Below are 26992 nucleotides of genomic sequence, written 5' to 3'. Positions count from 1 at the left end.
CCCATCAAGAGCTCCAACGGCAGGGCTCAGCTATCCTGTACCTGGCACAGTGCGTTCCCCTTTAAGGTATCCCCTCCCCAGAAATCAGGCAGTAAATTACTACCACCACCCTCCCTGGCAGCCCGGCCAGGGGAGCGGTGCTCCGCTTCGTTTTCTCGCTCACGCCTCAGGGAGGCTGGGTCTCCGCAGCAGTCACCTCACTTAGAGCTGGGCAGGCCTGACAGAGTGTCACTTGTGCCTTCTGCCTCGAGTCACCTCACTGCCTGACTGCAGCTCTGGCCGCCTACAGGCCCAGCCCAGCACCGCAGAATCCCAGCTGCACGCACAGCCGAGCAGCACAGCTGGAATGGGTTCCTGGGCCAGATTGGAGTAACATGAAATTGTGTCCTCCCACCCCAACCATTCTTACAGCAGAGCCAAACCTGCGTAGAGGACGGTGGGAGCTGGGGCAGCAGACAGTCGACGGCTCCGGTGCGAGTAAGGCTGCCCCGTCCGGGCCCCTGCATATATTCACATCTGCCACACAGTCTGGCAGATGGCGCTCAGGACACGATGAGGATTCTAATCCTGCTGCTCTAGCAACCACTGCTGTTCCTTGCCTGCCTGAGAGGGTGAGCATCTGGAACCTTCTGGGGGCAGAGGACACTGTGCTCACAGGCTTGGGCAGGGGCAGTCAGTTGGACTGCTCCAAGCGCAAAACAGGTGACTGTTGTGCCAGAAAGATTGGGAGATGTCGGAGAGCTGAGCTCACAGGCCCATGAGTGACCATGGGTGGGAACAGGAGGGGGCACAGTCTTCAGCTCTGCTCAGCCACACAAGCCCCATTGGGCTCCAAGTCTCCACACCCCACTAAAGTCCAGCCAGTGGGCAGCTTGCCATCTCGTTTTTATTGAAATACAAAAAGTGTAAACGGTGAAACACATGATTGGCGCAAGGAAGTCATGTAGTAGTGCAGGTGCTCTGGCTTGGGCCTGCGAGTCAAAGGGAAGGAGACCAGAGGCCCATGAGGCTCCCAAACGGGGGGCCAGGAGCAAAGCTCACTGCACAAAGGCGGTGGGAAGCGGAGTCCAGGGGCTGGCCCCAGAGGCCTATAGCACTTCCCAGGCCTCAGGAGGCACCGGGACAGCCAGAACCCAGACAGGGCCAGGCTGCTCAGAAGTGTCTCCCATTGAGACAGGCTCTGGCAGGATTGGGGGCAGGGCAACAGTGCATACACCAGGGAGAGTGTCCTCAGAGAGGACTATATTACTGAGGACCACAACTGGACTGCAGGAGATTAATCATGATGGGAGCCAGGGGCTTATGACCAATAGTAGGGTCCAGGCCCCCCAGAGCAAGGGCAAGTCTGACTCCCACAGAGCTTCCAGATGAGGACCTGTCCAAGTGCGAAGGGGGCCAGAAGCATCAGGTGGAGGGAGAGAGCGCGACAGAGTGAGCGAGTGTAATGGAAGCTGGGGCTGGCTGCGCTGCCCTCTATAGAGCCTTGTTGCATATGCTGCCAGTCCTGGGAGAACCAGGTAGGGTTGGGGCCCCCTGGGGCACTACCCCTTGAAGAAAGTTGGCTGAGCACAGGTGGAAGCAGGCAGGAAGAGGGAGCTGATTCCAGGCCAGGCCCTCCCTGGCTCTGGGGAGCTCCAGGGCTGAACCTGCAAGGCGAGGGGGGCATGAGTAGGGTGCTTGTTCCCCAGACTGGCTGGGGGACTTGTGGACTTGGGCAGAGTGAGTAGGCAGAACCAGGCGCCTAGCAGGCCACAGCCATCTGGAAGGCAGGTACTGGTCACCCACCATCGGCAGGACAGAGCGGCGGCAAAGGGACTGCTGCGGCTGGTTCTCGGCCCGGCTCGGGACCGCTCCTCGGGGACAGTGACAGGAATAAGGCGGAGGAGAAAACCGTCTGTGGTCCACAGCGTGTGGCCTCCAGGGCCACGAGGGGCTGGACGGTGGGCGCGGGGTGGAGCCCCACATCGGCGGGCTCCCAGCCCCTTTCTGGGCAGGAGCCCCTGCTCCTGTTAAGGCTAATGTCAGGAGGAGTCCAAACTGGGGGGGTCATAGCTAGGGGCAGGTGGGCAGGGGCGGGGCTCACAGCCCCTTGACTTCCGGGCTTGGGAACAGCTCTCCCTGGTGATCCAGCAGGAATTTGGTGAAGGTGTTGATGGGATTAATGGCCTTGAGGGTGATGGCTGCATCCTTGGCCCACAGCAGGTTAGGGCCGAAGACCACAGCCAGGTTGGTGTTGGTCATCTTGTTCTGCTCACAGTTGGCAGAAATCTGTGTAGAGAAGGGTGGGGGGAGGGTTTGCGGCAGGTGGCCCAGGACTGCAGGCCACTCAGGGACCCCAGGGAGCAGCAGGCCTCACCTGCACCAGGAATGCAGTCAGGAAGCGCAGCACCTGGTAGTTCTCCTCAGGCAGCGTCTGCAAGGCCTGCAGCGTCACCTCCACTCGCTGGCTCTCGTCAATGTCTGTTGAGGTCACAGGGCTGTGTGGGTGGCCAGGCGGGGACCCTCTCGGGCCTGGCTTGAAAGACCCACCAGCCTTTCCTGCAGACACCAAGGCCCACAGCCTGCAGGGAGGGGGGTGTGTGTCTGGATGGATGGCCAGCCCTGGCCGGAGGGAGGGGAGAAGGGGCACTCACTCAGGAAGCCCACCACGTGGGGGTAGAGGTCAAAGGTGAGCAGGGGCTCTGGGAGCTCCCGGAGGAAGGTCTTGAGGATGACAGCTGGCAGGTGCAGCTCGTTGTACTGGTCGAAGTCCACGGGGAGCCCTGCAGGGGAGGGGGGAAGGCACTGACGGTGGGGAAGGGCTCTCCCACTGGGACACCAGCAGCCCACCCAGGACCACCACCTGAGTTCCTCTTCAGCCACCACACATTCCCCCGTGACCCCGCCTCTGTGACAGCTGCAGGTTCAAGTCACCTGGACAGCTAGGTCCCCAGGTACACTTGCCAGCCTCCCCCTCGAGCCAGGGGCTGGCAACCTATGCAATGAGGGGGCAGGCCTGGGGCAGCCAGGCAGGAACTGGACCTGTTTGATGCCAACTTCCCAGAGACCAGCAGGGGTGGCATCTGGGAACCCTGTTTTCAGGGCAGGGGCACAGAGCCACCTCCCTCCCCCCAACCCGCTGGCCCAGCAGCGCAGGCGCACTCACCCATGTTGTACTTCTGTTGCACTTCCCGCACAACCTGGGTGCTGGCCGACCTCCGGAAAATCCCCTCAGTGTCCAGAGCTGGGGAGGGCAGTGCAGGGCAGGGCTCAGCTCAGCCAGGGTCTCCGGTGCTGCCCCGGAGGACCTGGCTGGGCAGAGGCGGCAGCCACTCACCATGGGCTTGTAAGTAGGCGATGGTCTCACGCAACACGAGCGGAATGGGCTCCTGCTCTGGGCTCTTCTCCTGGAGGCTGCGGGAGCAGGGTGGGGCGGTGAGGGGCTGCAGAGTCCCGGCCCGGCCTGCCCACCTTGCCCATACTCACTGCTGCAATGAGACCCCGAACTGCTGGTTGGGCAGAGGTGGCCGTGGCGGCATGGGCTTAGGGGCTGTCGCCGGGCTCTTCTGAGTGGATTTGAGGAAGTCATCATACCTGGGGAAGCAGATCGGGGGTCAGGGCACTCGCTCCCTGGACTCTCAAGTCGCCATGGCAGGCTGTGGGATGCAGCTCAGCTGGACCCCTCCATGCAACCCCGGGACAATCCATACGTGAGGAAACAGTCTTCAGAGTCGCTCTGACCCCGAGAGCCATCCCCATTCCCGTTCGGACCACACTCACTTCCTCTAGCGGTCCCGTCCCCTGGGCCAGCTGGCTGACTGGCTGGGTACTCCGCCCACCCCCGGCTCACTTCAGCACTGGACGAGGGATCCCCAGCTGCTCCAGCTTCACATGCTCGCTGAGCTCGCTCAGGTAATTCACGTAGAAGATCTTCCGGCCAAACTTGAAGCTGTTGATGGAGGAGCAGGGGGGTCGGGTTGGGGCGCCCTCTGGGGCCTCCTCGGGATGGCTGAACCCCAGGGGTCGGCTGCTCACCTGATGAGGGGCTTGAAGAGGATGAGCAGGGTCTTGATGAACATGGTGGGGTGCACGATGTACAGGGCCTTGATGTTCTTCTTGTACCTGGGGGAGCAGTGTGGACGCTGGGGCAGGGCCCCCTTCCAGAGGAGGGGACGGAGGCGGAGGAACTTGGGGCTTAAGCTCGCGTAACTCCAACTTCAGACTGGGGGCGTTTACCCAGGTGGGGACATCACATGGGCAAAGTTCCTGCTACATGGAGGGCAGCCCAGAAGCTTCCCCCACCCCTGGCCCTGGCGCCCAGCCCCATGCCTTAACCCACTTGCGGTCAAACTCTCGGTAGGCGTCCCGGAGCCAGCTGAGGGAGGGCTTGTTGTCGCTGGTTAGGCCATGGTGCAGGTAGAGCAGCGTGTAGTCACTCTCCACGTACTGATCCAGGGTGTGCTTTAGGTACCTGCTCCGAGGGAAGTCCTGCTCAGCCGGGCCCCGGAGGGAAGGCCCACACCCGCCAGAGCCCTCACCCAAGCGGTAGCCAGGCCGTGAGCACCGACCAGGAGTCGGGACCAGGACTCGAAGCCGGGGCCTTTCCCATGCTGTTGTTGCCGTTAGGTGCCACTGAGTCCGTTCGGACCCATATGCACAGTAGAACCACACTGCCCGGTCCTGTGCCAGCCCCACCACTGTTCCCGTCCCCACGGTGTCCATCCATCTCCTGGCGGGCCTTCCTCTCTTCTGCTGCCCTTGCATTTGACCCAGGCAAGATGGCCTCCACCAGGGACTGCTCTCTGCCGACAACCCTCACAGGGAAAATGGGAAGAGCACTTCCTGAGGCGTCACAGAGGAGTACGAGTCAGCACCCAACCCTCCTCCGACCACACGGACAAGTGAGAGCCGGCGCGGCTCCCTCCGAGAGATCAGGCATCATGCAAGGTCACATGGCGTGTGGAGGGCTCTGGAGGTGAGCCTTGGCAACCGGCAGCCCTTCGCAGGAAGAAACCACCTCGCCATGTGGGAGGCGGGGGCTCTGCTTTGCTGCTCACGTCACAGGGTTTCCAGGTGGCTAAGGAGTTTTACCCCCTCCCATCCTACAAAGCGGTACCCAAGGGGGGGGGGTGGAGACCGTGCCCCAGGGTCCCCAGCCGGAGGGGAGAAGCATGGATAGAATGTACTGAATTTCAGAAAGGGAGGGGAGTACAGTGTGAAGCCGGTTTCCAGGGAGTAGTTGCCAGGCTCTGCAGAGCCCCACCCAGCCTGGGACAGGCAGGAATACCAAGGACCTTGGGGGTGGGGGGAGGCCTTACCCAGTAAAACACACGAGCATTGGACCGGGTGCCCAGCTACAAGCAGACTTAAGCTGAGGCCTGGGCAGGGGCCAGTGCTGGGCTAGCACCATTACCTGGCCGCAATGCACCTTATGCAGTTAGCACTGTGACCCCCCGACCCTGGACACGCAGCACTGTGCTTCCCATTGTACACGCAGCAAACACTGTGCTGAGAAGCAGCCCTCAGCATCTGCTGCCAGGTCTATGACCGTCAGAGGCCAATCAAGTGACGTCTCTGTGGAGCTGCAAACGCTCCGACCACTGCCCCTGTAACAGGCCTAGGAGCGTACCCCTTTTCCCTGGGCACATGAGTGACCCCAGGGGCTGGTCAGCTCAATCATGGGAGCACTGAACTTGGGGCTTTCTGCAGAGACCTGGTCCAGCTGGAAGGGTGGCTGGAGGGATGGCGGCCACCTCTCGGGGAAAGTGACTGAGTGAACAAGAGGGGACAGGTTGACACGCTGTGTCTACGTGAATTCTATGCCAGTGAGATGTTTTCTACAGGAAGCTTCAGAAGGGTATGTAGTGCTCAGAAAAGGAGGCTGGGACTTCAGTTTGGAGGCTGCGCAGAGTTCAGCGTGTGCCAGAAAGAAAGGGGGAAGGACAGGTGAAGTTACCTTGTTCTTTAAGGAGCCCTGGTGGCGCACTGGCTAAGCACTTGGCTGCTTCAGGAAAGGCCGGCAGTTGGAACTCAGCGGCCTTCCCTCCTGTGGAAAACAGCCCCAGGGGTGGTCCCCCATGGTGACCAGCCTGGCACCCCTCCTTTGGCCTCTAGGGTCACTATGAATTGGAATCGACTCAACAGCACACCAGGATGCTTTTCTTTAGAGCTACCTTTCTGTCTCTAAAATTTTAAATTAAAAAAAAAAGGAATGCAGCCGCATTTCCCATACATCACAAACCACCGCAAACCGACTGCTGCTGAGCCAATTCTGCCCCGTATCGACCTTGTGAGCCTTGGAGCAGAGCTGTGTCCATAGGGGTGTCCCAGAGGGCAGCCAGGCCTTTCCCCAGATTGTCTCCGGGTGCGCTCCCCACGGACATCTGCTCACCTAGTGCCCACGCTGGTGAAGGAGCACATTCTTATTTTCGTAGGGCTCTTCAGGGACTTGCCCCAAAGCACAGGGCAGAGCTGAAGTTTACTGGCCTGCAGATGCCAAGCCTCCGCCCCAAGGGTGCTGGGAACGCCAGCTGCCTGAAGCCAGGGGTGTGATGAGGAGGAGGAAAGGGGGTGAGCCCAGGAAGGGGTGGAGGACAAAGAGGGGTGCAGCCTCTCTCAGCAAGCTGTCTCCCGGAAAACCAGGTGCTTTCTCTCCCCTTGTGTCTGACTTCCTCCTTCTGGGAATGCTATCTGGCGAGGAGTCTGTCACCTGTGATGTCACTGCTGGTGACAAAGTCCCAAGGGAGAGGTGTGACCTAGCTGCCCCTGGGGCACAGCGACAGAGCACCTGTGTGACAGGCCTGGGCAGTTCAGAAAAGCAAGGGCAAGAAGCCCCCAGGCCAAGACCCAGCTGAGATGCCAGTGGCTGGCTGGCTGGCTGGCTCTCTCTCTCTCTTTCTCTCTCTCTCTCTCTCTCTCTCTCTCTCTCTCTCTCTCTCTCTCTCGAACTGGGAGTGTCAGGGTAGGAAGTTTAAATTTGGGGGGGGCTAGTCTTTTGCACAGTGCAGGAAATACATGTGCTTGGGTAACGTTAGGCACCTTGAGGTTGTCCAGGGGGAAGTTGGTTGTGGCCCTGCCTGTGAGGACACTCGCCACAGACTGAGGGCCGGCCCAGGCTTGGGACAGGGGCGCAACTCTGTCCTCAGAGCCTGGCCCAGTGGCTGCTCTGTAACAACAGTAGTTAACGGAGGCTGACAGGAGTCACCATACACACTTTGGCATTAAACCAGCGTTGGGTTTGGTTCAGCAGCTCTCCAGACCCACCAGAGGTAGGCCATCTACGGGCTGACAGAGCCCAGATAAGTGCCAAAATCATCGGTCCCATATTTATCTGACCGCAAAACACGCCGACGAGTCACAGAAGAGATGGACACCAGCAACCATACCAGATGCACCGCAGAACCCAGCACTCATACACCAGGCAGAGTCCTGGTAGCGTAGTGGACTACAGGTTGACTGACCCGAAGGTGAGCAGTTCGAACCCACCAATGGCTCCTTGAGAGAGAGAAGCTGTCTGCCCTTGTGAAGACTTCAAGTCCCCAAACCCAAAGGGGCAGTTCTCCTGTCCTACGGAGCTGCTCTGTGTCACCTGGATTTACTGGCCGAGGGTTTGCTTTGTTTACTTTCCCAGAGGAGTCCTGGGGGCGCTGTAAACACTGCTCACCACAAGGCCAGTGGTTTGAACCCACCGGCCGCTCTGCAGGAGCGAGATGAGGCCGCCTGCTCCTGTCAAGACTCACTCCCGGCCCCGGGAACCCAAGTCAGAGGGTCACTCTAAGTCGGCGTCAGCTTGATGCCAGTGGGTTTGATGGCAGTGGGTGGGCTGTTTGTCAAAGCACGTTCAGGTGTAGTATCTTCCGGTCACACGGGTCAACCCCCACTGACCATGTGACAGAGAGAACGCTTCCCCATCTCCGATGAGCAGCAGCTGGATGAGTCTGAACTGCCAATCTCTTGGCTAGCGATGATCGCTTGTTATTACACCTTTCAAAAGCTAAGGAGCCCTGGTGGCAGAGTAGTGGTTGCACATTGGGTTGCTAACTGCAAGGTCAGCAGTTCAAAACTACCAGCCGCTCCATGGGAGAAAGACGGAGTTTTCTATGCTGTAAACAGAAAATCTCAGCAGCTCTGGGGGAGCTCCGCCCTGTCCAAAAGGGTCGCGATGGGTTGCCATCAGTTGCCGTCGACTGGATGGCAGTGAGGTTCTAGGTCTCAGACCTAAACCTAGGACTGCCCACAAACCCAGTGCTCAGAATGGTGGAGGTCTCTGGGAGTGGGCCCGACTGGGGATCCGACCGCTCCCACCACTACTCACCCCAGAAGCTTGCTGTGGTCCAGCTGGTGGCTGGGGGGCATTCGGCAGGCACTGAACACAATGATCTTCCGCCCATACTTGTCATCGCCTAGTACAGAGACAGATGAGCGAGAGGTAAGTGAGAGACTGGGGGTTGGCGTGGGGTGGCATTTAGCACCAAGGCCAGAGTGGCCGAAGAAGACAGGCCTTTGGGCAGCCTCCTGCCCTCGGGGTGCCACTGGAGGAGGGACAGGTTGGGGGACCTCAGGGCACAGAGAGAGAGAAATATAGTTAGACGTGCCATTCCCAGCCTGACTGGTCATTTTTACTTTGATTGCCGGAATGATTGAGCAGACTTGCTGGTCGACCTTCCTTGTTCAGGATATTCTTATAAACCTGGTGCTCAAGGGAGTCTGGGATTCGGGGAAATGCTTACAGGGGTGGGACCACACAGGATGTTAGTCCAAACAAGTCAAAGTGGCTGGGTGGCTGGTTCTGCCACACAACACAGCGGGGTTCGGAGAAAATGCCATGCGCCCAGAGTAAGCAGCTCTCTCAGGTTGGCATGAGCCCGTGAGGACAAGGCCTCCCTCCCCATGTCCCAGGAGCCTTTGAGTTAACAAGCTCCAGAGGCAGAGGCATGTTCTCCTCATGCCCTGTGCTTCGCAGGCAAACCAGAAAACTACATCCATAACCCAGGAAACGAGAGCGGAGCTCTCTCACCACCTCTGAGGATGGACTGCCCGCTCCACACTCTCCTTCACATTCGATAAACCACATCCTGGGTCTCTCATGCCAGTCAACTGGCATAACACAGGTCTTCGAGCTGGTGAGCAGTGCCTGCGGCCTCAAAAGCTTAAGGGCAACCATCAAAGATAAACTGCTGGGCTTTCGTTGTCTGCAGCAAAGAGAAAGAGACCCAGGCAGGAATCAGGAGGAAGCAGATGGCAGGACTGTCTCCATGAGCCACTGCTGGAGACCGGACGAACTAGATGGTACCCGGCTCTCCCTCCCGACACAGAGGTCCTGATAAAGAGGAACAGAGTGGAGACAGAGCCCTAACTTCTGAGAGAATCCAGACTTCCAGGACCTCCTGCGGCTGGAGGACTTCCCGAGACTACGGCCCTGAGTTATTCTTCAAACACTGGTCAAAACTATCGTCAGTCTCCTTTAATCTAAGTAACAAACTCAGAAAGTAAAAAATCACGTATTCTGTAAATAAAAAAGCTCTCTACCAGACCAAGTAGACTGCAGTTATTCTAAAACAGAAGGACGGGGGTGGGGCAGAAGATTTGAGTCAGTGGGCTGTTACGAGAACGTAGAAAGGGAGTGCAGTGTGTGCCTGATGTCACAGACACCTCTACACACTGCTGAGTCAGCATGGGCTTCGCTGTGTCCATTTCAACAACAAAAAAACATGGGAAACAAACAAAACCCAAGCTTTGGCCTGGATGCTCCTGCTCGGTCGGAGACTTAACCCAGGAGTCCGTGTTTTTCCACAGACCTTGCCAAGGCCCCGACCTTTGTCTCTAGCACTGGGGCAAGGCTCAGAGGAGGGGCTGAAAGAGGCTTCTGGAATGTGGGCAGGGTGGCCTCGGGCCCTGCAGGCTGTGCAGGCAGGGCTTGGCCAGTTTAGAGTCTCCCTCCCAACAATGTGACTACCGTGTGTCCCAATCCTTGCAGCCCTCCACTGGTCCGAACCAGGGTCCCCAAGGGCTTGCCGGGTCTAAGACTCAGGTTACCACGCCCACAAGAGGCCCTGCCCTCCCTCTGAAACCACTTGGACCCCCAGTCTGGAGAATTATCAACCCGGGAATCCCTGGGTGGTGTGGGCAGTGAGCAGACTCGTCTGCTAATCCAATGGAGGGAGGGCCCTCGGAGGACAGACGCCTGGTGACCAACTTTCCAAAACCAGCCACTCCAACCCCAGGCGCAGCTCTCTCGCACGGCCCGGGGCACTCCACAGCCACTGGCTTTTGCTTGATTTTGATCTCCACCTCTACGGTCCTAAACCCTACTCTAGTCCTCTACGGTCCTAAACCCTACTCTAGTCCTAAACCCACCCCCAGATCTGCTCTTCTCGGCTCCCAGGGCGGGTCTCTCCCCAGGCTCACCCTGTGCCGAAAGCCCCTGCTCACACCGGCTGGGTTTCAGCTTCTGCACTTCCTACTTCCTCATACCGGACCATCTTTATTTTAGATGTTTATAAGCGAAGTCCTATAAATACTGAAGACTCAACCAGAAACTGGCGCACTCTCCTCCCCTCAGACAGGGCAGCTGTCCCTTCCCATGGCTCCCAGCACACATGGGGACCCAACCCTCCTGACATGCTGACCCTATGTAATTAAGTGTGAGGGGGTGCTGATGCACCTGTCTCCTCTACTGGCTTGTGAGCTGCTGGAAGACAGGGACCACATGCATGCCAGCCATCTCTGACTCCTATGCCCAGCATAGGCACTGACCTAGGTCACCACGAGCATGGCATGGTGGGCCTGGTCCTGTCCCCCAGACCCTTCCTCATGATCTCACTCAGGTTGAGGTCTGGGGTAGAGCCCCCCTGAGCCGTCTGCAAAGGTGCAGCAATTCCCCAGCAGGTCTATTTTGGGAATCTGGTGCCACGTGGTCTTTCACACCAGAGAATGGATCTGGCATGCTGGAGGGCGGGACATGGGAGGTGTTTCTGGGGTCACATGCCTGCTCTGATTCCCCTTCCACCGACTCTGATGGGGCCAAAGAGGTCACGGTGGCAGCATCACTTAAAGCAGCGCAACGTCAGGCTGGAGGGAAAAGTACATGGGGGTGGGGGGAAGAGGAGGGCCCCAGAGGACTCTTCCCATCCCTGCACCTCAACAGTGAGGCATCATTTCACAGGTCGCACTGTGGGCAAATTTGAGAGCTTAGAAAACCCAAGCACACCATCCCCACTGCCATGGGGCTGGTTCCCATGCAGCCAGCCCGGCCATGTAAAGATGAAGGGGCTAGGGGCCCAGGGCTCCATTTCCCAGCTGGCCAGGAAAAAAGACCCACCAGCCCCTTGCAGCAGAGGCAGTTCTGACTCCGAGTGGCGCTGTTGGTCAGAGAACTGCCCACTGGAGGTTCGAGGTGGTCGTCTTTCTCCTGTGGAGCAGCTGGTGGATTTTAACCGCTGACCTTTCAATTAACCATTCGAACCCGTGTGCCACCAGGGCTTGGTGGGCCCTCCCCCAAAGCAAACCTTGTGAAATCGAGTCGACTCTGAGTCATAGCGACCCAGAAGCGCCCTGCAGGGTTTCCCAGGCTCTCCTTAACAGGAGCAGAAGCCTTCTCTCTCTCTCTCTCTCTCTCTCTCTCACTCTCTTCAGGAGAGCTGCTGGAGGGCTCCAACCACTGATCTCCCAGGTGGCAGCCCACGGTTGAGCCCACAGCACCACCACAGACCCTTTGCTGCCTACAAAAACCTGCATTGGCATCCAGTTAGCAGTTTCCCAGACTGTAACCCTTTAGGGACATCGAAAGCCCTGTTTACTCCCTCATGGGGACTGGTGGTTTCACACGGTTGATCTTTCGGACTGCAGCCCAACGTGTAGCCACTAGCTGGCCTCTCACTCACTGCCACTGCCACTGGCATGCAGGCTCAGAACAACCCTCTGGGGGTTTCCCAGGCGATGTTTCTCCCTTGAAGTTGCTGGTGGTTTTGAACTGCTGACCATGCAGACCATAGCTCAATGCTTAGCTGCTACACGACTATGGTAGTTACAAAATCTGGTGTCAATTCGAGGATGAAGAGTGTAGGGGTGGAGTCTAGCCTGCTAATTCGGAGATAGTCAATGAGACCTCTGTGTGGGCATGGCCGTCTCCTGAGAATTCTGGGAATTCCTGGATTTTTCCTCCTTGGAGTTAGGAGACACTTCACTCTCCTCACTCCCCTGGAAGACACTCTACCGACAAGACACCTGGAACTAGGCTAGTGCCCGTAGCTGGAGAGGTCACGTGGAGACTCCTGCCAGCGCTGAGATTCTTACAATGCCACTGGATCCAAAGACTTTCTACCCATTGGCTTGTGACTGCCCTCCATTCGGCGTCACTGCATGTGGTTCGTAAGTCTGAAGAGGACATTAAAGATCGGTATCAGACAAATGGGCTAATACCGGAATTATAGGCTTGGACTGGACTAGGTTGGGATACTTTCTTCATGTATAATTTCCCTTTATATAAAACTCCCCTTATACACGAGTATTGATGCATTTGTTTCTCTAGTCTACCCGGACTAACACACCCACCAGGGCTTCCTCTCCTGGGGCCCCGCCCTTGTCAATGGTCAACTTTGGGTTTTCAAGCAGAGCCTCCGAATGGACACAAGTGCCTCTGACAATCAATGAGAAAAACGACAATCCCCCAGAGCCTTTCCCCGAGGGGCTGGTGAATGGCTTTAGGGCCTGTCTTACTGGACAGAAAGCTCCTTAAAGAAGCGACTGTGTGACCTGCCTCTGCCTACCGAAGGGCTGGTTCCAAAGGGACAGTGACAGCTGGGGAAATGGAATGAAAGATCGTGGGATTTTCCCACAAACTTTTTGAAGTCCCCACATAAATGCATGTTGGATGAAGCCAGGCTAGGGGTGGCAGGAGGGACCACGGGGGTGGGGGTGGAGGAGACTAGATGACTAGATTCCCAGACAGGTGAAATAGAAGCACACGGGCAATTCTAGGGCCTGGCCTCCCCCCCCAACCTGCTGGAACAGAGGGTCCCACTGTTCCAACCCCTCGGTAGCCAGGCTGGGTAAATGCAGCGTGGGACCACCCCCCATCCTCCAGAGCACTGGGGGGAGGACTGAGCAGTGTTGGCAGAGAGCACCCGGCTGCATTCCCCAGATACCAGTCGGGAACTCTCCTGGGGCAGCGGGTGGCGGGTGCTAATCAGCTACGTTCCAGCCTCTCCAGCTGCCACCACTGGGGAAACACTGCCCGGCCAGGCCCACAACCTGTTGAACATGCCAGGGATGTCCCACCCCCCCTCCCCCCAACCCACCCCTACAAGGCAGGCTTGCAGGCAGTCTGCAAGCTGGTTGACATGACCCTCCTGGGAGCTTGCGGTTGGCCATGGGAGACTGACAAATGCTACAAAGAGTGCCCCACCCTCTTCCATTCAGAAGACCCAGTTGGCAAACATTGACTGGCAGGCCACTGCAAAGCTTGACCAGGGAACATGCCAGCCACTGCCAGCTAGGGAAGCAGGCTCCGGAGGAGTAAGGGGCACCATGCCAGGAAGCAGGCTTTGAGGGTGTCACCATGATCTCATCAAGCAGGACAATCAGTGGGGCACCATGCCAGCCTTCTGCGTTCGGGCTGGAGAGGCCAGTGCCAGGCCGAGCCACTGCACGCAGCTGGGCACAGCATGAGGTGGGGCGGGCATATGGCCCTCTGTCCCCTGGAGCCTAGTTCCCTTTGGGCTCGGGGCCTGTCCTCACAGAGCCTCCACCCTGTTGTAAACATTTGTCCCAGGTGCCACCAGCTCCTTGTTGCAAGTAAGCTGGCCCACCTGGCCTCCACCAAGCAGCCCCTCCTGATTAACAGCCCCCACCCCCACCCCAGCTGGAAGCCAATCACAGCGAGCCTGAAGGACACACCTACCTGGCTGGGCCCCCTCAGGCGCCTCACACCCTGGGAAAACAGAGACAATTCGCAGCTAGGCTGGCTGAGGCAGAGGGCACCCAAAGAGCAGGAACCAGTCTGGCTACTCTGCCTCGGGAAGTGAACGCATGGGCCAGGATGATGGCAGGGTGGGACTCCTTCAAATCAGACATCCCCACACACCCCAGGTCCACCTCTGGGGCACTGAGGCTGCAAAGTTCTGGCCCTTCACTGACCCTAGGTCCATGGACATACTGCCAGGACAGAACTCTCAGGAGGAGTGAGAGGGGCCAAAGCTCAGAGCTCTGGGCCAGACCAGGACAGGCTCAGGCCAGGGCAGACCAGGGTAGGCCCAGACCAGGATAGGCTCAGGCCAGGGAAGGCTCAGGCCAGGGCAGGCCCAGTCCAGGGCAGGCTCAGACCAGGGCAGGGCAGGGCAGGGCAGGCAGGACAGACTAGGGCAGGCCCAGGCCAGGCCAGGCTCAGACCAAGGCAGGCTCAGGCCAGGGCAGGCCCAGGCCAGGCTAGGGCCAGGCCCAGGCCAGGACAGGCAGGGCAGGCCCAGACCAGGGCAGGCCAGACCAGAACATGCCATACTAGGGCAGGGCAGGCCCAGACCAGGGCAGGCCCCAGGATCACGGGCAGGCCAGACCAGGGCAGGCCCTCGGACCATAGGCACAGTGGAAAGGCCTCTGATTTTCTGGCAAGCCTCTAACTGCCCTGTCCCTCCCTGAGGCAAAAGTCTGGGAGAGAGGGCGCTCCCCACTGCTTCCTTCTGGGACCCTCATGGCACCTTACAGAGCACCCCTGGCCCTCCTGCTGCCTCAGAACAGGGCTGTCAACAGCAGCCTGATCTCACCAACAAAGACAGATCACCACCAAGGAAAAGACAAAACCAAGACCAAACCCACTACCATCCAGTTCACTTAGCCTCCTGTCAACCCTACGAGGGTTTGCGTCTGTCCGTCTTCACAGTAACAGACAGCCCCACCTTGCTCCCTCAGAGAGGCTGGTAACTTTGAACCACCAACCAAGAGGTTGGCAGCACGACCTTCCTCGTGCACAGCAGCACTCCTGGAGGAAAGATGAAGGACCCCTTCAAGCTCCTCCTAGAACGAGGGGGCTCTGAGAGCAGGTGCTGTTCACTGAGACCCTCCCTGCTTCCACTTTCCTCTGGGGCTCGTCTCAGGAACAGGAGGGTAGGGCTCACCGAGGCAGCGCCCCTTCCTGGCCAGCACCCATCCTCAGGGAGCCTAACACCTCCCATGAGCCTCCTCACCTCTAGAAGACATCCTCCAAAGTGGGTTCCCCACGTGAGACAGGCCTCTGCCGTCCTGGGAACTGCTGGGGTGGCAAGGCTGACGGCATGTCAGAGGGCAGTGGAGTGGTGAACGGCCAGGCCAGGCCCTCACACTTGTGCACCATCCTCTCGGTGAGCCCAGGAAGAACACACCCGCTCACGGGGGTCACATTTCTGGTCTAAAGTCATTCCCTCAGTTGTTAAGCAGCAGAGATATGACATCAAGCCAAGCCGGGGGCCCCTGCCACTGCCTCTCCCATACGGATCAGGATGGAATTCAGCAACCTGTGATTCAAGCACTGGGGCCCCTGTGGGCCAGCAGGGGGGCCCTGGCTCCAGGTCCCCAGGGCCAGGAAGAGGGGGGCCGCTGGCTGAACTCACCTGCCACCTCCACAATCTGGTGCCGGGCGATGTCGTAGTAGGGGTCATCCCACTTCAGGTGTGTGGCAGGTTCCGGCGAGCTGCATTTGGAATCATCTGAGGAACATGTCCGTGGATCAGTCATGCAAGGGAGCTGGCACGGCACCCCTGCAGATGCAGGCTCTCACACACCCGGCACTCTGACACAGACACACACAGACACACATACACACACACCACTGCCTTGGGCTCTCCCCGCCCCCACCTTGGGGCTGGACTGTGGGCTCCATCCTGCCAGGAAGAGGACTCCCCTTGGGGTGCTACCTGACTTGGGGAAGTCCGGCATTTCGTCGGAGGGCCAGTTCTTCTCATCAATGGAGGCCAGCTTCAACTGGTTCAGAGCCTGGCTAGGGTCATCCACAGTTATGTCGTCCTGCAGCTCTGACAGCGGGTCCATGGCCAGCCTGGTCCCCCACAGCCTCCCCCACAGAACCTGAGGAGAGAACTGGCAGGGAGGAGGGGGGCGGGTCACTGACAACTTCCTTCCAGCCCCCATCATTGCCACAGCAAGCCTCCTCCATCCAACCCCCCGGCCCCAGCTTCCTGTCCCCTGATCCTCCGACCCAGTTCCTCAGTGCTCCTCATCCCTGCCAACCGCTCTGCGCTGCCCTGGCTTCTCTTGGCCCCAGTTCAGGCCTGGTGCCATAGAAGGCAGCTGGGGCAGAGAGTGGCACAGCTCAGCGCCTCCAGCTGGCCATGCAAGCTGTGCCAGGCCCTGCGCTTCCCACTACCCAGCTGGCTCAGCCAGGCAGCCCTGGCTGCCAAGGGTACAGGGTCCCATTCCTCTCTTTAGGACCCGGGAACCCAGAAGCTTCTGAGGACCCTGGAGAGAGAGAAGAGAAGAGCGCTATCTTGCAAGAATCCAAAGAGCAAAGGGGTGTTCCCGACCCTGGGCTTCAGGCTCTGGTCCTCCACCCCCTGCTTCTGAGCTGGGGTAGAGAAGGTTCCAGGGAAAAAGGGTCACAGCTGAGAAGCCCCAGCTTACCCCAGCACAGGGCCCCGCAGCAGGGGGCAGAGTTGGCCTGCTAGTCACAGAGCAGACAATCTGCAGGCCCAAGGGCTCCCAAGCCCACCCCTGATCCTAGCTTCAAAGGGGGAAAAGTCTGTGGGCTGTCCTCAGGGTTGGGGGGGGGGCTCAATTGGGAACAGGGGGTGGAGGGGAAGAGGAGGAAACTGCAGCCCCAGCAGGTAGAACAAAGAAGCGCTGCCCCTCAGGAGGTGGCTGCTTGCAGCTCAGGGCCAGCACCCTGTGCCCTCAGCGCGATGGGACGCGAATCCCTTTCCCACCACCAGAAGGGTGAAGGAGTGTGTTTCAACTCAGCACACTTGGCCAGACTCAAACACAAAACAGCTTGGAGCCTGCCTGCGTACTTCAGAGTCCACAGAGGGACATATATGGTCAGAGAGTCAGCCAGCAGATGGGGAATGCAGACAAGAGCCCGGGGCGGGTGGGAGAAGAGGAAGAGAGACCGTCATGGGACATTCAGACCCTCAACTCCTTAGGGCTCTGCAGCACTCAGACACCCTCCTGCATGCGTCACAGCTGAGGAATCTAGGTGGCAAACTGGCTCTCTCTGCCTAGCAACAGCCACTCTGTTACTGGGGCAACCACCTTGAGTCACTGGGAAAGCTGTTCCAGCGTCTGAGCCGAAGCCAAGGGAAAACTCTTCTCTGTGCTCTGCTGCTCCTGCTCATCTACCGCGCAGAGAAATGTTGTCCCTGCGCACAGAGAAATGGCCCGCTCCTATTGGGGAGATCTCTCTCTCTCTCTCTCTCTCTCTCTGCACGTTTGTTCTACTGTGCCCCTTACCCCTAAAGCACTGTCCCCACTTTCCTCCAACCCTCCAATGCCAGCAGTCCTCAGTCTTTAGGAATCCACCCCTGACCTATCCACATGCATATCTACCCTCCTAGTCATTCAACCAGCAGACTGTGAAGGTGGCTCCCGGAGGGAACAGACGCAGCTCAGAGCCACCCCCACCTCCAGAGCTGAGGCCATTGCCCAGTCCGGCTGTTCTGGCCCTGTCTGGATTCCCCCAACCCAGGCTCCTTCAGCACTGCCCCCAGCTCGTCTCCCATGAGGAGACTTTGGTCAGAGCAAGTGCTTCACACCGTGGAGTTGGAGAAGTGACTGAAGAGTCCTTGCCTAAGCTCTTCCCATACCTGGGCCCCAATTTCCTCCTCCACAAAAGTGATGGCTCCTCCCCTGAAACACAATTCCCCACTCTTCTAAAATACTCCTGGCTGAAGTGGACAACAGGATTACAAGGAGCAGCCCCAGACAGGAGAATGTGCTGGGGGCGGTGGGGGGGCACCCTCTGAAAGGGAGTTGAATTCAATCTCCACTTCTTGCCCAGAAACCCCTCTTCCACTCTGCCCCTTCTGACGCCCCCCCCCCAAGCTCCCTTTCCAGAGATGTTAATCCCAGCTGTTCTTCCCAGGCAGACTGGCCTCTCTAGCCGCCCTCCAACCCACAGCTGTTGACATCTCTGAGCTCTGGCGAAAACTAGTCCCCGGAATGTCCAACCTAAGTGGTGGAAGGGGTGTCTAAGAGCCCAGCTACCCACAAGGCTCTGCTCCAATCTGTGAAAAAACACTCCGCATTCTGATAGGCATTTTTCCCTTTCATAGAGGGTAAATCATCTACCTTTACAAAAAAGAGATGTTTCAATAAACTTTATTGTGCATTAGGTAAGGGTTTACATACAGATCAGATTATCATTTTTACAGTCAACAACTTAGCCCTCCCAATGGCCTGCCCTGTTTCCCTTTTTTGTTTTAACCGACCCCCCATCTTCCTCTTGTTGGATATTGTCTGCCTCTTCACTCATGTCAACACCTGTCTACCTTCTAGCCTGTTATTTCTCCTGCTCTCGCTTCCCCTGAGAACCATCAAAGCCTGACAAAAATCTCTAAGAACTGCTTTTAGACAGAAGTTCTAAATTGGGGAAAGTCCTGAGCCTCTCTGCTGAAACGAGTGAACTTTTCCCATAAGGAAAATCAACATACAAATGGAATCTTGCAGGCAACAATTTTCTGGGAGCCACAGCTACTTTGAGGGTCCACGGCCTATTCAGAATGATGCCTGGCTCGCAGTTAATGCTCATTAATACTTGTTGCTTGTCTGCCTCAAGCCGTTCAGTTCCTAAGTGGAAAACCAAACCAAAGCCAAACTCACTGCCATCAAGTTGATGCTGAATCACAGCGACCCCATAGGGCAGCGTAAAACTGCCCCTGTGGGTTTCCAAGACTGTAACTCTTGGCGGGATAAGAGAGCAAGGTCTTTCTCCTGAGGAGGGAGCTGCTGGCGGTTTCCAGTTCCCATCTGCCCGCCTTTCAGTTGGCAGCCCAACGCATACCCACTAGGCCACCAAGGCACCAGGAAAAGAGCCCAACGTTGGCTGAGGGTCTACCAGGAACCAGGAAATGCACAAATACCTCCTTTAACTTCACAACCGCAGTCTGGCAAGTAATACTGAGCTCACTTTGAGGTTTGAGGACCGTGAGGATCGCGGGTGGGGGAAAGCAGTAAAGTACTTCTGATCACACAGCCAAGCAAGAGCCCGCAAATGTAATCCACAGGAGTGGGCGGTGGCCTGTGGGTAAACAGTTCTCTAACTGAAGCACTGATGCGCATCTCAAGGTTCAGCTAGAAGATCTGAGGCCAACGAAAGCCTCTGGGTTCAGAACAGAGGCAGCAACTTGACATGGATTCATCCCCTCCAAAGGTCGGGCAGCAGCGGCTCCGGACTGCAAGCCCCCAAATCCCCCCGGACAACTACAATCACGTTTGCACAGGTATTCACCGTCAACAAATCCCAGATCGGGTGTCATTACCCCATTTCACAGATGAAGTAATTGAGAATGGAAATGAGGCCTTATAAACACTCCTCCAATCTCTTTTTCAAAATGTTCGGCGGCTCCGAACGGGAAAGACTTCCCCCTCCCACGGGCTGGCTCCCGGACAACGTTGGGGCCAGGCAGTCGGAGAGGAGCAGCGGAAGCCCGGCCCCCAGGCCCCAACCCACCCTCGAACCCCCTCCTCAAACATACTGGGGTCCTCCCCCATCGAACCCCATCCCTTCAAGCATCCCATCGAACCCCCGGCCAGCTTCTTTCCTTTCCCCACCACCACCCCGGCCCGAAGAGAGCCCCCCTCACGCCCAGCCGCTCACCGCGCCCGGGCACTGCTCCCTCCGCCACGCCTGTCAAAGCTCGGCAAACATCCGGCTCCGCCACAGGCCGGGAACCGCCCCCTCCCGCTCTCTCCAGGCCACCCTCTCCTACCACTTCCGCCATCCCTCCACTCCACTTCCGGCCCGTCGCCCGGGCCAAACCAGCGCCCCGCCCACTTCCGGAACGTGCCCGCCTCCGGGGCTACAGCGTAACTGTCCGAGTCCTCTCGCCCAACAGGTGGCTGGAAACATTAGTTCCACCTCCCTGCTACTCGAATTAACGGCCTACCTCCGGTTTCTTACACTCGTATTGTCCTCGCACAGATTTTGCTTCATAAGTGCTCCCAAACTCCCGGTCCTGTGTCCCAAGGATGTCTGACTCTTAGGATCCTTTTGCTCGGAGAAAAGTCGGCTGCAAGGACGGTTTCCGAGAGGAACGGAGAAGACAGCGCTCACTTCCGGCGGCGTGTGACCGGCTGACCCGTGATGGAAGAGGCGGAGGAGTCTCCCTTGACTGGAAGGAGATCGGAGCCCGGCAAGTGGCCTGCGAAGTCAGCGGCCCACGGCGCCGTCCTGCATGGACCTAACGCCATTTGGTTGCCTCTCTCTCCCCGTCCTGGTTCCTCCTGTGCCCTCAGAGCCCACCCTCCCGACTTCTAAACTTAGACCCTTTAAACACTCCCCTAGATTCCTCCCGAGGACCCGTGGTGGGGTTAAGGCGCGAACTGCCCACCTACAGGTCAGTGATAGGAACCCCGCAGCACGGCAGGACACGGCGGAGGCCGTTCTCATAAAGGTTTACAGCCTCGGAAACCCCTCGGGGCAGTTCTACGGGGTCCTGTAGGGTCGTCTGGGTCGGAATCGACTCCACAGCAGAGGGGTTCGTTTTTTCATTGCCAGAACCTCACAAATCCTTCCGATCCCTGAGGCCTTGCTGGACTGGCAGCTGCCTCCAGCACCTCGCCCCGCACTCAGGCCCTCCGCTGCTCGCTCAGTCTCCCCTTGTGTCTGCAGTCCCTGTGCCGCCTCCGGTCCCCGAGTCCGCATGGAGCCTCCCGTGGGAGCCAGCGCCAGCCAGCCTAGCTCTAAGGAACCTCCCCCGGGGCTTGGCCCTTGGCCCTTCCCTCGTCCACGAGCAGCGTTTGGGCATCTGGTGTGTTGGGAAGCCCTTGCAGCCGGGACAGCATTGGGGACCGCTGGAAGAAAAGCCGGTGTCGGAGCCGGGCGAGGAAGTGGAAAACCAGCCTGAGGAGGTATTGAGAGATGGGACCTCTCCTCGCTGTGATTGGAAACTCCAGGACTTTCAGACATTTTCTGATAACTCTTCAGCCAGGCAGGGTGTTTCCAACAAGACATGTCTGTGTTCTCTGCAGGCCAGCCTCACACCTTCACCTGTAATCGTTAGGAACTGAGGGGGAAAACGTTAGTAACAACTCTGGGTTAGCAATATATTAGCAATGACAAAATTCACAGGGTCGGGGCATTACAAAGGCATGGATCAATTAATTACCAGGCTTGTCACCTTGTTATTTGATTGCCCAGTTAAGGAATTTATAAAATAAAGGAACTAATGTCAGTCTCTAAATTATTAGGGAGACAGATAAAGAAGCCCTGTTGACACAGTGAGGCCATGACTCTGCTGTCTAGTCGATTCCAACTCTTAGCGACTTTATAGGACTGTATAGAGCTTTGTCTTTCTCCCACTGAGCAGCTGGTGGTTTTGAACTGCTGTCTTGGGGTTTGCAAGTAACCGCCACCCCACCTGGCCGATCTGCTCCCATAAAGATTACAGCCTAGAAAACCCTGTGGGGCAGTTCTCCGCCACCTGGGGTCACTATGAGTCCCTTGTGACAGCACTTGGTCACAGGTGAGAGAATGCAGTGAAGGTTTCATTGGTTCACAAGTGCTGGAAAGGTTGGTGTGTCTGTTCCTGCCTCTTTTCTTTCTACTTACACGCTCACTGACAGGCAGGATTGTGTTCGACTTCCTATTCTGCCCACCGTGGGAGGGAGGTGAAGGCTCAGTGTTTACTAACGCAGAATCTCCATTAGAGAGCCCAGAGGCCATGCAAGCCCCCCTCAAACACACGTGAGAAGGGCTTCTATCGGTTTGTTTCAGGACCTGTCCGGAGACACCTGGAGAGATATCTGTGCCTGCGAGCGGAGTTCAGGTTGGACCAGGTATGCAACAGGAGCAGACGTAGTGAAGGTTGTGCCTTTGAGGTTGCTGCTCTTTGGGACTTGAGGACTCGGTGGCACAGTGATTAAAACATTTCAGCTGTGAACCAGAAGGTCGGCAGTTCAAGCCCACAAGGGGCAGTTCGACTCTTCCCCCCCAGGGTCCCTATGAGTCAGAGTCAACTCTGTAAGGGGGTTTGCATGGTGCTTGTGGCAGTAGGACCTGGAACTTTGGGTTCAAGTTTTCCAAAGGCGTGGGGTCCCTCAGGGCAGGGCTGGGAGCTGGGGCTCTCAGGGAAGCCCTGGGCAGACGGGTGCTTGCTCTAACTCTTGCTCTGCTTTGCAGTTTGGTGCAGCGGGGCAGGCGGGAGAGTGAGGGCAATGTCGCCCCTGTTCGGATCAGCGCCAAGCTCCATCTGCAAGTGTGCCGGCTGGTGCGGCCGGGCTTTGAGCTGCTGTTGCTGCTGCCCCCCAGGCCTCCCTCTGAGCTCCCGCCCCCCACCTCGCCCAGGACAACGCCAGTAACAGAAGTGGTGCAACAGGAGAGGCCCCCTGCAGGGGAAGGTGCAGCATATCCCTCCACAGGTAGGTGTGAAATGCTGTGCCAACAAGTGGACACCCAGCAACCCCCTGCTAAGACAAGGTCCCAGGTTTATAGCCCAGCGAGCACTGCCGAGGCTCAGCTTTTCTAAGGGGAAAGGGGAGCGTTGAGATTTCTGAAGTCGGGTTTCCCGTGGGCCTCTCGATGTGGGCTTGGGTACCAATGCAGACATCCATGTTCAGGCTCAGCGGGCTCAACGAGGCTAGCTATCACTCGATGGTTCTTTTCCTTGGACTGCACGGTGAGGTGGGTTATTTGTAACTTTTTCTGGAAGAGCAAGGCCCTTTGGGGCATACGCTGCATGCAGAGATGCCGATCTCTTAGGCTTCTTCTCTGGGGTGCCCTTGTTTCACAGGGGAACAGGGCTCCAGGGCAGCAGGAGGGGCCCTCTGAGATGGCCTTACACTAGGATGATGCTCATGGCCAGGCACCCAGGTTCCCAGGCCTGCTTCCCCAGAGGCCCCTGAGGCTGGAGAGTGCTGGCTATGGTGTGTGGGTCCTGCTTCCAGGAAGACCCTGGTGTCATTGCTGCCTTCCAGGTCGGGGCTGGGCTGGAGAAGACGCATGTCCCTTTCACTCCCTGATGACACCACCGTCAGCACCTGCTACCAAGTCCTAACCCCGGCACCACCCCTGCCTTGCAGGTCTCGGCCACCAGCGGCACCCTGACCTCCAGGCAGAGCGCTCTGTGAGCCCGGGAAGTACTCCCCAAGCCCAGGACCACCTTGCCAGGAGCAGCCAGCTAGCTGGCTTATTGCTTCATGCCGAGAGTGTGGACCAGGAGGACCTGTCCCCAACCCAGATGTCACCCGAACCTCCGAACAGCCCCCCCATCCAGCAGGACCCTGGGAGAAGTGACAGCAGCACCCCCTCTTCTCCCAGGGATGCCCAGGCCCATATGGCCCAGAAGTGCTCTAGCCCAAGTGAGCAGCCAGCCCCTAGAGCCAAGAAGACCGCCATGCCCAAAGATCAGCATGCCAGAGAGCCCCAGCACACAGTGCCCCTGCGGGGACCCCTGGCGGGGCTGGCAGGCAGCCCAGAGAAGCAGGGGCGCCGGTACCCGTGTGGGGAGTGTGGTAAGGCGTTCCTGCAGCGGTGCCACCTAAAGAAGCACGCCTTTGTGCACACGGGCCACAAGCCCTTCCTGTGCACCGAGTGTGGCAAGAGCTACAGCTCAGAGGAGAGCTTCAAAGCCCACACGCTGGGCCACCGCGGGCTGCGGCCCTTCCCCTGCGCCCAGTGCGACAAGGCCTACGGCACCCGGCGCGACCTCAGGGAGCACCAGGTGGTACACTCGGGTGCCCGGCCCTTTGCCTGTGACCAGTGTGGCAAGGCCTTCGCCCGCAGGCCCTCCCTGCGACTGCACCGCAAGACCCACCAGCTGCCCTCAGCCCCCGCGCTGTGCCCGTGCCCCGTGTGCGGGCGGCGCTTGGCCAGCCCCGGCTCCCTGCGGAACCACATGCGGTTGCACACCGGGGAGAAGCCCTTCTTGTGCCCACACTGCGGCCGGGCATTCCGTCAGCGGGGCAACCTGCGCGGGCACCTGCGTCTGCACACAGGGGAGCGCCCGTACTGCTGCCCGCACTGTGCCGAAGCCTTCCCCCAGCTGCCCGAGCTGCGGCGCCACCTCATCTCGCACACCGGGGAGGCCCACCTGTGCCCCGTGTGCGGGAAGGCCCTCCGAGACCCCCACACGCTGCGGGCGCATGAGCGCCTGCACTCGGGCGAGAGGCCCTTCGTGTGCCCCCAGTGTGGCCGTGCCTACCCCCTGGCCACCAAGCTGCGGCGCCACCTCAAGTCCCACCTGGCAGACAAGCCCTACCGCTGCCCCACCTGTGGCATGGGCTACACCCTGCCACAGAGCCTCAAGCGGCATCAGCTCAGCCACCAGCCTGCCGCACCTGCTGCCGCCGCCGAAGCCACCGTGGTGCTGCTGCAGGCCGGGCCGGAGCTGGACCCGGTCCCCCAGCAGGCAGCCTCCCCGGCCCGAGGCCTCGTGGAAGTCACCGTTTCTGAGAGCCCAGGCAAGGGCTGTGTGGTGCTGGGGGAGCCGGGCCCCGCCCACAGCCTGGTGCTCCTCCCCAAGGACACGGGCTTTAGTGCCTGGGCAGCGGAAGTGGTGGCGCTGCACACGGGCACCTGAGCTCCCGCCGCCCCGCAGGGCGCCTCTTTATAAAGACAGTTGGCTTCCCAGCACCTGAGCCTGTGCGTCTTTTTCTGCGAGGCTTCCTGGCAGGGACCGGAGGCTCCCGGGAGAAGCAGCTCAAGGCTTTGCTTCCCACGTCCCTGGCTCGCACAAACGGTTGGTGTTCAACCACAAGCCAAAAGCTTGACAGTTCAAACCCCCCCGCCCCCCACTTTCTGAGAAGAAAGGCCTGGCGATCTGTTTCCTGAAAGTCACAGCCTCACAGCCCCGTGGGCTCGGTCTGCTCTGCACAGTGGGCCACACTGTGCTGGAACCAACCCGACAGCCACTGCTGATGGGTGGGAAACTCAAACCCAGCACCACCGTCAAGTCCGTTCCCGCTCGCAGAGACCTTGTAGGACCCTGTAGGACAGGGAGAACCAACACTAACTCTGTGAGGGAGGAGAAAGCAGTGTCTTAACCCCGAGCAGTCGGTGGGTTCAAACCTCTGGCCTAGCAGTTCGCAGCCAAGTGTAGCCCATTACGTCACCAGGGTGCCCTCGCTCACAGGTGGAGGGCCGCCAGATTGCCACCGAGGCTATAAGGGGGGGTGGGGGTGGATGAGGCACACCTGTCTGCACGTCTGGTACTAGACAGGGACCCCCACCCTGCCCCCTAGGGGGCAAGTCCTTTGGGAAACCAGCTTCAGAGCTCCAAATGGCACCATGAGTTAGGCCTTGGGCTGCAAACCACAAGGTTGCAGATTCAGACCCACCAGCCACTGGATGGCCGAAAGATGAGGCTGTCCACTCCTGTAGACACGTGAGGGTTAAAAGGCTGGTGCCGGAGCTCACCTCTCAGCCATCAGAGAGGTGGCTTGTCACACGCTCTGTGATTCAGCCGTTAGGCAATTTTGGTAGCTTTTCTCACCACTGCGATCTGTGAGAGTTGGTTGCAGCTAGGCGCTGAGGACTCTGGGATGGGGCCAGAGGTGGGTAGGGTCTAAACCTGGCCCAAGGCCAGCCCTGCAGGGGAAGGAGACAGGTGTTAGCATTTGTTTAGCTGTGGGCTGTGGGCCCAGGCAGCGGCAGGTGGTGGGGGCACAGCCAGGACCAGACGGCAGCTGGTGTCCTTTTCAGCACTCCGGATATGTGGGTGGATGGCACCAGCCAAGTTCCAAGAGGAGCGCTCCGTGAGCTCCCGGGCATCCGGAAGCAGTCCCTGAGCAGTTGGGACAGTTCACATAGGCCGAGCTGGGGCCAGGCCTCAACCTTGATGTGGGTTTGAACGCCTTGTTCTTTTTTTTTTTTTTAATAAATCATTTTATTGGGGCTCATACAACTCTTAGCACAATCCATACATACATCAATTGAGTAAAGCACCCTTATACATTCATTGCCCTCATCATTCTCAAAGTTTGCTTTCCACTTGGGTTCCTGGAATCACCTCATTTTCCTTTTTTCCCCTCCCCGCTTCCCCCTCCCCCATGAACCCTTAATAATTTATAAATTATTATTTTATCTTACACTGCCCAGCGTCTCCCCTCACCCACCTTCCCATTGCCAATCCCCCAGAGAGGAGGTTACATATAGATCCCCGAGATCGGTTCTCCCATTCTACACCCCCTTCCCTCCCAGTGTCGCCACTCCCACCGCTGGTCCCGAGGGGTTCATCTGTCTTAGATTCCCTGTGTTTCCAGATCCCTACTGCACCGCTGTGCATCCTCTGGTCTAACCAGGTCCGCAAGGCAGAATTGGGGTCATGATAATTGGTGGGGAGGAAGCATTCAAGAATTAGAGGAAGGTTTTGAGTTTCATTGTTGCTACACTGAACCCTGAGTGACTCATCTCCCCACTATCCCTCTGCAAGGGATAGTCAACAGATGGGCACTGGGTCCCCATCACGCACTCCCCCTCATTCACGGTGATATGATATTCCCCCCCCCACCGCCTTTGTTCTCTGAAACCTGGTCCCCTCAGCCCTTCATGATCACACATGTTGGTGTGCTGCTTCCATGTGGGCTTTGTTGCTTCTGGCCTAGATGGCCGCTTGTTTACTTTCAAGCCTTTAAGTCCCCAGATGCTATATCTCTCAGTAGCCAGGCACCATCAGCCTTTTTCACCACACTTATATATGCATACATTCATCTTCAGCGTTTATGTGAGGAAGGTGATCACACAATGATTGTTTTTGTTCCTTGCTGTCTGCTACCTGGTCCTTTCAACACCTTGTAGTCACTTAGGCCGTGTGCTTCTTCTCTGTGGGCTTTGTTGCTTCTGAGCTAGATGGCCACTTGTTTGCCTTCAAGCCTTTAA

At 58.2% G+C, this 26992-nt stretch overlaps 2 protein-coding genes across 3 annotated transcripts; one reads left to right on the top strand and one right to left on the bottom strand.

The window, feature by feature from the left end:
• Positions 1–868: 868 nt before the first annotated feature.
• ARHGAP1 (Rho GTPase activating protein 1) lies at positions 869–19895 on the bottom strand. Of its 2 annotated transcripts, none has more exons than XM_075545779.1 (13): positions 19775–19895; positions 15864–16044; positions 15561–15656; positions 8294–8381; positions 4319–4450; positions 4015–4101; positions 3830–3928; positions 3466–3573; positions 3317–3393; positions 3146–3223; positions 2634–2762; positions 2357–2460; positions 869–2268 (listed from the first exon to the last, which is right to left on the bottom strand). In XM_075545779.1, the coding sequence occupies exons 2-13, from the start codon at positions 15994–15996 to the stop codon at positions 2080–2082; spliced, it is 1320 nt and encodes a 439-aa protein (XP_075401894.1). In that variant the 5' UTR covers positions 15997–16044; positions 19775–19895; the 3' UTR covers positions 869–2079. The 2 variants fall into 2 exon arrangements, with proteins under 2 accessions (XP_075401894.1, XP_075401895.1); XM_075545780.1 differs by lacking the exon at positions 19775–19895 and adding an exon at positions 16585–16885.
• Positions 19896–20220: 325 nt separating this feature from the next.
• ZNF408 (zinc finger protein 408) lies at positions 20221–24754 on the top strand. Its single transcript, XM_075545777.1, has 5 exons — positions 20221–20309; positions 20789–21027; positions 21893–21954; positions 22298–22536; positions 23197–24754. The coding sequence occupies exons 1-5, from the start codon at positions 20261–20263 to the stop codon at positions 24693–24695; spliced, it is 2088 nt and encodes a 695-aa protein (XP_075401892.1). The 5' UTR covers positions 20221–20260; the 3' UTR covers positions 24696–24754.
• The last annotated feature ends 2238 nt before the right edge of the window (positions 24755–26992 follow it).

The sequence above is a fragment of the Tenrec ecaudatus genome, chromosome 4 (assembly GCF_050624435.1).
Source record: "Tenrec ecaudatus isolate mTenEca1 chromosome 4, mTenEca1.hap1, whole genome shotgun sequence".
Lineage (NCBI taxonomy): Eukaryota > Metazoa > Chordata > Mammalia > Afrosoricida > Tenrecidae > Tenrec > Tenrec ecaudatus.
The sequence above is the reverse complement of the archived record's forward strand: the minus strand, read 5'-3'. Positions and strand labels throughout refer to the sequence as shown.